Raw genomic sequence first — 9,186 nt, forward strand, 5'->3', positions numbered from 1 at the left:
ATAAAAGTGTATGGAAGTTTACTCAAATAACTAAGAATTGATCTACCATATGATCCAGCCATTCTTCTACTGGCTATTTACCCCAAAAACTTGAAAACTCATGTTCGAAAAGATATTTGCACACCGATATTCATAGCAGCATTATTCACAGTAGCCAAGACATGGAAGCAACTGAAGTGTCCTACGATAGATGATTGGATAAAGAAGTTGTGGTACATATATACAATGGAATATTGCTCAGCCATAAGAAGAGATGAAATATTGCCATTTGCGACAACACACAACATGGATGGACCTTGAGATGACTGGTTGAAAAAGTTGAAAATCACATGATATCACTTATATGTGGGATATAAACCTAAAAGCAACAAATGAAAAGGACAAACAAACAGAGAGTCATGGACATGGACTATAGACTAGTAGTTACCAGAAGGTAGAGAGTGGGGGAGGAGGGAGGAGGTGGATGGGGTAAAGGGGGTCTAATATAGGGGGTTAGGGGGAGGGTGAAGTGGGTCAAAGGGATCAAATATATGGTAGCTGAAGGAAAATGGACTTTGTGTGGTAAACACACAATAGAATATACAGGTGTCAAATTATAATGTACACCTGAAAATTATATAATTGTATTAACCAATGTTACCCCAATAAACTTAATTTTAAAAAATGAGGAGGCATTTCTTGGCAGTGGAGGACCTCCCTGAGGAGCGAGAGGTCCTAGCCCCACACCAGGCTCCCCAGCCCAAAGTTCCAGTACTAGGAAGAGAAGTTCCCGCAGCTGGCTGTGAAAACTAGCAAGGATTGCATCCAAAAAGGACAAGGCTGCTGGAGACTGTGGAGAACCTCTTAAGGTGCTCACACATAGACTCACTTGGTCAAAAACTCACAAGCTCTATGCTCCAGTGCAGGGGCAGCAGCTGGAAAAGAACCAGGGGCACAGGGGAGGAACTAAACTGACTAACTTCAAGGTGAGAGCTGGAGGAACATGGGTTGGAATAGCTCTCTTTAGGGACAGCAGCACTACCAGGTGCCATTGTTCTTTTACGGAGCTCCCCTCCCACCCAGCTAGCTGGCGCAGGAGGGCACCAAATCTGAACTTTCCATTAACTTGATTAACATTGTTCATCCCAACCTGGTGATTCCCTGAGACCTCACCTCACTCAACTCACCTGTTTGATTTAGGCCTATTCCAGTGGTTCCTCCACACGAGGTATGCCTCAGATCATGCTGTAAACTTTTCCAAAATCTAAAAAAACAAGCAGCAGCTGACCTCAGCATGCCTTGTAGCTCTTGCTAAGTGGCCCCAAGCCTGGCATAAGTGGTGGCCACTCTAGAGCAGGAACTTCAACTAAGCAGCACAAATGGTGGCTGGCCTCACCTCACATCATGGTGCCCAATAAAGGGGCCAAAATCTGGCTCAAGTGGCAGCTAGCCTCAGTTTGCAGCATAGCCTCTCCCAAGCACTGCCAATCCCCACAAGCAGATAATTTTATAGCACCTTCCAAGAGACCCCAGGCCCAGCACAAGTGATGGCTGACACTGGCCTGCACCAAAGCACTTCCCAAGAGGATCCAGAACCAAAATACCTGGTGATTGGCTTCAGGCCACACAAGAGCATCACACAACTAGTTGTACAAATGATACACCTGAAAGGCAGTCTAGGCTGGTACCAGAGCCCTGCTAAAGTGACTCCTGCTCCATGGGGGCTGCCCCCACACAATGGCTCATCCTCTGTAGTCATGGCCAGCCCTTACGGTAGTCAGCCTGAAGGTCAACCCCACTTACTCGTGTGCCAATAAAAATTAAGGCTCAACTACAACAGGAGGGCACACATAACCCACACAGTGGACTACCTTGGAGCACCCAGCTCAGGTGACTGGAGAGATGGCACCACTGGGACCCACAGGACACTTACTCCATAAGGCCACTTTGTCAAGATATGGAGACATAGCAGATCTACCTAATACATAGATACAAACACAGTGTGTATCAGCCAAAATGAGGAGACAAAGAAACTTGTCCCAAATGAAAGACAAAACTCCAGAAAAATAACTAAATGAAATGGAGACAAGCAATCTACCAGGTACAGAGTTCGAATCACTGGTTATAAAGATGCTCAATGAAATTAGGAGAAAAATGGATTAATTCAGTGAGAATTTCAACAAAAAGATAGAAAACATAAAAAAGGAGATAGAAAATTTAAAAATAAAAACAGTCAGAAATGGAGAATACAATTAATTTAAATGAAGAATACATTAGAAGGAATGGACAGCAGATTAGATGAAGCAAAAGCTCAAATCAGTGACTTAGAAGACAAGGTAGAGGAAAACATCCAATCAGAACAGCAAAAAGGAAAAAAGAATTTTTAAAAAAAGATATTTTAGGGGACCTCCGGGACAACATCAGTGTAACAGCATTCACATCAAAGGGGTACCAGAAGAAGAAGATAGAGAGCAAAGGATTGAAAACCTATCTGATGGAGTAATGACTGAAAACTCCCTTAAGCTAGCAAAGGAAATAGACATATGAGTCCAGGCAGCACAGAAGTCCCAGACAAGATGAATCCAAAGAGGCCCACATCATGACATATCATAATTAAAATGCCAAAGCTTAAAGATAAAGAGGGAACATTAAAAGCAGTGAGAGAAAAGCAGTTAGTTACCTATAAAGAAGCTCCCATAAGACTGTCAGTTGATTTCTCAACAGAAATTTTTACCGACCAGAAGGGATGGCATGAAATATACAACATGATGAAAAGCAAGGACCTATAACTAAGATTACTCTACCCAGCAAGGCTATCATTTAGAATTGAAGAAGAGATAAAGAGCTTCCCAGACAAGAAAAAGCTAAAGGAGTTCATCACCACCAAACCAATATTATAGAAAATATTAAAGGGGCTTCTTTAAGGAAAAAAAAGACAAAAAATATAAATATGAAATATAGGAAAGAAAAAGTTCTCACTGACAAAAGCAAACAGTAAAATCAATGGATCAACCAACTATATAGCTAATACAAAGGTTAAAAAGCAAAAGTAGAAACCTTATGTAATTACAGTAATAAACCAATACACACAAACACGTGCAAAAGTAGTAAAAAATAATGACAACAACATAAATATGGAGAGAATGAGAAAAAATTGTAGTGATTTTGGAAGGTGTTAGAACTTAAGTGACCATCAATTTAAAATGCACTGTTATAAACATAGCTTGGTATATATAAAGCACAGGGTAATCACAAACCAAAAATCTGCAGCATGCAAGAAATAAAGAGAAAGAAATCCAAATACAACACTATAGAAAGTCATCAATGTACAAGAGAAGAGAGCAAGAAAATAAAAACTAAAAATTATAAAAATAATTAATAAAATAGCAATAACTATACACCTATCAATAATTACTTTAAATGTAAACTGATTAAATGCTCTCCTCAAAAGACATAGGGTGGCTGAATGGGTTAAAAAACAAGATCTATACATAGGCTGCCCACAAGACTGAAAGGCACTTATAGACTGAAAGTAAAGGGATGGAAAAAGATATTTCATGCAAATGGAAATGAAAAAAAAAAAAAAAGCTGGAGTAGCTATACTTATATCAGACAAACTAGATTTTTAAACCAAAGCCTGAAACAAGAGATAAAGAAGGTCATTTCATAATGATAAAGGGATCAATCCAACAATAGGATATAGTAACTTATAAATATCTACATACCCAACATAGAAACACCAAAATATATAAAGCCAATATTGATGGACATAAGAAGAGAGATAACAGTAAGACAATAATAGTAGGGAAATTTAACACCTCATTGATATCAATGGATAGATTATCCAGACATACAATCGAGAAGGAAACAGTGGTCTTATGACACATTAGACCAGATAGATTTAATTGATATGTTAAAGCACTTCCCCCAAAGGCAGCAGAATATACATTCTTTTCAAGTGCACTTGGAACTATTTCCAGGATAGACCAAATGTAATACATGTCTCAATAAATTTACGAAAATTGAAATCATATTAAGGATCATTTCCATTCACAATGGTATAAAACTGGCAATCAATTACAAGAAGAAAGCCGAAAATCATACAAACACATGGAGGCTACATGATACGCTACTAAACAATGAATGGGTTAATATGACATCAAGGAAAAAATCAAAAGATACCTTGAGACAAATGAAAATGAAAACACGTGACTGAAAACCTATGAGACACATCTAAAGCAGTTCTAAGAGGGAAATTCATAGCAATACAGATCTACCTTAAGAAACAAGAAAAATTTCAAATAAACAATCTAACCTTACACCTAAAGCAACTAGAAAAACAAACAAAGCTCAAAGTGAGTAGAAGGAATGAAATAATAAAGATCAGAGTGGACATAAATGAAATAGAGCCTAAATAAAACAAAAAAATAGATCAAGGAAACCAAGAATTACTTCTTTGAAAAGATAAACAAATTTGATAGAACTTTAGTCACAGTAATCAAGAAAAAAAAGAGAGGACCCAAATAAATAAAATCAGAAATGAAAGAGAAATGACAACCAACACCACAGAAATACAAAGGATTATAAAAAAATACTACAATTATATGCCAACAAATTGAACAACCTGAGAGAAATGAATAAATTCCCAGAAATATACAATCTTCCAAACTGAGTATGGAAGAAACAAAATATATGAACAGACCAATAAATACTAATGAAATTGAACCAATAATTAAAAAACTCCAAACAAGAAAAAAGTCCTAGAAAAGACAGCTTCACAGGTAAATATTACCAAACATCCAAAGAAGAATTAATACCTACCCCATTCAAAAAAATTGAAGAGGAGAAAAGACTCCCAACCTCATTTTATGAAGGCAGCATTACCCTGATACCAAAACTGGACAAAAAAATGATAATAATAAATAAAAAATTTAAGCTAGTATCCCTGATGAAAATAGATGCAAAATAGCAGCAAATCGAATTCAGCAATACCTTAAAAAGATCATAAACCATGATCAAGTGAGATTTATTCCCAGGATGCAAGGTTGCTTCAATATCTGCATATCAATTAATGTGATACTCCACATGAACAAAATGAAGGATAAAAATTATATGATCATATCAATAGATGTAGAAAAAGCATTTGACAAAAGCCAGCAGACATTTATGATGAAACTCTCAGCAAAGAGAGGATAGAGGGAACATACCTCAACATAATCAAGGCCATATATGACAGACTCACAGCTAACATCATACTTAACAGTGAAGAGCTGAAAGCTTTTTCATTAGGATCAGGAACAAGACAAGTATGTCCACCTTGACCACTTTTATTCAACATAATATTGGAAGTCCTAGTCATAACAATCAGACAAGAAAAACAAATAAAAGTCATCTAAATTGGAAAAGGAAGAAACAAAACTGTCATTATTTGCAGATAACATGATACTATGTATGGAGAACCTTAAAGAGTCCACCAAAAAATTGTTAGAATAAATAAATTCAGTTAAGTACCAGGATACACAATTAATATTCAGGAATAGCTTGCATTTTTATACACCAATAACAAACTATCAGAAAGAAAATTAAGAAAACAATCCCATTTACAATTATATAAAATACCTAGGAATAAACTTAACCAAGGAGGTAAAAGACCTGTACTCAAAAAAAAAAAAAACTATAGACATTGAAGAAAGAAACTAAAGAAAATACAAATAAATAGAAGGGTGTACAGTGCTCATGGATAGAAAGAATTAACTTAGTTAAAATGTCTGTACTATCCAAAGCAATCTGTAGATCCAATGCAATTCCTATCTAAATACTAATGGCATATTTTACAAAACTTGAACAAATAATCCTAAAATTTATATGGAACCACAAAAGATCCCAAATAGCCAAAGCAATGTTGAGAAAGATAAAGTTCAAGGTATCATGCTACCTGATATCAAACTATACTACAAGGCTATAATAATCAAACAGCATGAGACTGGCATAAAAACAGACACAGATCAATGGAGCACAATAGAGAGCCCAGAAATAAATCCATATCTGTATGAGCAATTACTCTATGACAAAGGAGGCAAGAACATATAATGGAGTAAAGACAGTCTCCTCAATAAATAGTGCTGGGAAAACTGGACGCATGCAAAAAAAAAAAAATTAAACTTGACCACTGTCTTACACCATATACAAAAATAAACTTGAAATGGATTAAAAATCAAATTTAAGACCCAAAACCATCAAACATCAAGAAGAAACAGGCAATAAACTCTTTGACATCCCTCTTAGCAATATTTTTTTGGATATGTCTCCCCAATCAAGGTAACAAAAGACTAAATAAACAAATGGGGCTACATAAAACTAAAAGGTTTTGTAAGTGAAGGAAACCATCAACAAAATGTAAAGACAACCTACTGAATGGAAGAAGATATTCGCCAGTGATACATCTGATAAGAGGTTAACATTCAAAATATATAAAGAACTCATATAACTTAACACCAAAAATACAATCTAATTAAAAATTGGATAGAGGACCTGAATTTTTCCAAAGAGAACATAAAGATGGCCAATAGACATGAAAAGATGCCCCAAATTACATCACTAATGATTAATTAGTGAAATGCAAAATAAAACCACAATGAGATATCAACTCACACCTGTCAGAATGGCTATCATCAATCAACAAAGAAAACCACTGGTGAGGATGTATATAAAAAGGAATCCCCGTGCACTGTTAGTGGGATTGCAAATTGGTGCAGCTACTATGGAAAACAGTATGGAAGTTCATCAAAAATTTAAAAATAGAACAACTTTATGACTCAGCAATACCACTTCTGGGTATTTATCTGAAGAAACCCAAAACACTAATTCAGAAAAAATATATGCACCCTATATTCACTGTATTGCTATTTACAATAGCCAAGATATGGAAGCAACTGAAGTGTTCATCAAATCAATGGGTAAAGAAGATGTGGATGTATCTACAATGGAATATTACTCAGCCATAAAAAAAAGAATGCAATCTTGCCATTTTTGACAACATGGATGAATATAGAGGGTATTATGCTACGTGAAATAAGTCAGAGAAAGACAAATACCATATTCATTTATATGTGGAATCTAAAAAACAAAAATGAACAAAAGAAACAGAAACCAATTTGTAGTTACAGATGAGAAGAGGGGTTGAGGAGATGAGTGAAAAAAGTTAAAGGAATTAAGAAGGACAAATTGCTAGTTATCAAAATAGTCACAGGGATGTAAAGTACAGCATAGAGAATATAGTCAATAGCATTGTAATAACTATGTATGGTGTTGGATGAGTACTAGACTTATCGAGTGATCACTCCATGAAGTATATAAATGTCTAATCACTATGCTGTATACCTGAAACTAATATAATATTGTATGTCAACTGTAATTACAAAATAAAATAAATAACTAAAAGAATGTAATTATGCTATATTGTATGGAAGCCACACACACAATAAAAGGCAAATGGCAACAATATCTCTCAAAGTCTTTTTCATAGGCATTTTTCTTGGGTAAGTGCTAACATCTCCAAATATCTATGATAGGATCAAATATGTGTCTCTAACTGGAGAATTATGACAGTAGAATGTAATATAAGTACTAAAGAGATAAACTTGACTGTGTGAATTACTGACAAATGTTTTAAATTGCTATGGCTTGAATTCATAGTTGGGGAAGCTACAGCAGGAAAAGCATCTCGCAGCCTTGCGCAACACATTCCTGGACCAGGTGGTATAGAAGGGATGAAAGGCGCTGCTGGAGGGGTGATGGGAGAGCTGACTCGAGCACGGATCGCACTTGATGAGAGAGGACAAAGGCTAGGAGAGCTGGAAGAGAAAACTGCAGGCATGATGACCAGTGCAGAAGCGTTTTCCAAACATGCACATGAGGTAAACTGCCTAAGTAAATATAGGCATCGTCATACAGTAATAACTTTAAACATTTAGGTTCTGCACAAGAAAGCTTAAACAAAGATTCCACTGTAAGTAATCCTGTGTAAGAGGCAAAATAACCTGAATCTCATTACAGTATATGTATTACAATTCCTCAGTATTTCAGAGAAAAATATTTTTAAAAAATATGTTGATACTTCTTTATTTTAGGGGATAATTTTTAAAAATTACCCATTAGTTATACTTTGTGCATCATCTGCTAAAATGATGCTTAGGTAGATGACATGATCCCCCAAGGCGTGAGGGGCAAGAGAGGCTGGAATCCACACACTCCTTTTTGTCTTAATCATTAAAAATCATTTCCTGCCAGTTGAGTCCTTACAGCTTGATTTGTTTTTTTTTTAAACTTTTTTAATATGCACTTTATTTTATAAGAGAAGTTTTATAAGTTTGAGATTTACTTAGATATTCATGGTTAACTCAATATGAGCTTGCATTGATTAGCATTTAAAGTTTTTTTTTTTTAACATCTTACGGTGACTATTTTTTCTTTGCAGTTAATGCTGAAATATAAAGATAAGAAATGGTACCAATTCTGAACTTCTAAAGCTGTGACTGCTTTGAGAAACCATTATTCAGGGAAACCAAATTTTTTCCCAGCATCACTATTCAACTGCTAGAAGCCAGTTTCTTCTACAAAACGTTCCATTACAGTCCATCTGAAGTTATTATAAGAGAGACTTATCAGAGACACTACAACTGAAAGGCTGGAACCCTGGTTAAAATCCCAAGGTATGGCTGAATTTGCCTCTTCCCACCTGGAATGGAGCTATCATCTTGGCATGTCATTTGCTAAGGATTTACATTTAGGAACTACAGGGAGTCCTGATTTGAAAAACTCCTGTACAAACAAAAGCATTAATGCACTTAATGAAAAAAAAATCTTTGCATGATAAATTAACATCTTAAGAGGAAAAGAAAAAAGCATGTTGTGACAAAAGAAAAAAGTTTAATGGTAAACTATTTTTATAAATTGGGCCACATCTGACAATTTAAAAAATCTGCATTAGAAGTTATCAGTGCATTTCAAGTATTTTGCCATACCCAACCGAAAAGAAAAAGAAAACCAAAGTTTTTGTCCCATCTATAACTTTCGTTATACTAAAACATTATTGAATTCTTATGGCAAGAGTCTGATTAACGTTCCTCTCTCTCCATAATATTTTAGATCATTCACAGTTTTCAGTCATAATCGAGTATTGCCAGTATAGAAAATTATTCCTAACAC

At 35.4% G+C, this 9,186-nt stretch overlaps 1 protein-coding gene across 2 annotated transcripts in view; it reads left to right on the plus strand.

Annotated features, from left to right (window-relative positions):
• Positions 1-9,186, plus strand: part of STXBP5L (syntaxin binding protein 5 like) — a 257,780-nt gene extending 248,594 nt beyond the window's left edge. Inside the window, exons 27-28 of one of the 2 annotated variants that reach the window (XM_006905548.2) lie at positions 7,675-7,895; positions 8,456-9,186. In XM_006905548.2, coding sequence (XP_006905610.1) covers positions 7,675-7,895; positions 8,456-8,497 — 263 coding nt within the window. In that variant the 3' untranslated portion in view covers positions 8,498-9,186. The remainder of the gene's footprint in view (positions 1-7,674; positions 7,896-8,455) is intronic. The other variant, XM_006905549.1, reaches the window with a different exon arrangement.

This window comes from Pteropus alecto, unplaced genomic scaffold (assembly GCF_000325575.1).
Source record: "Pteropus alecto unplaced genomic scaffold, ASM32557v1 scaffold251, whole genome shotgun sequence".
Classification (NCBI taxonomy): domain Eukaryota; kingdom Metazoa; phylum Chordata; class Mammalia; order Chiroptera; family Pteropodidae; genus Pteropus; species Pteropus alecto.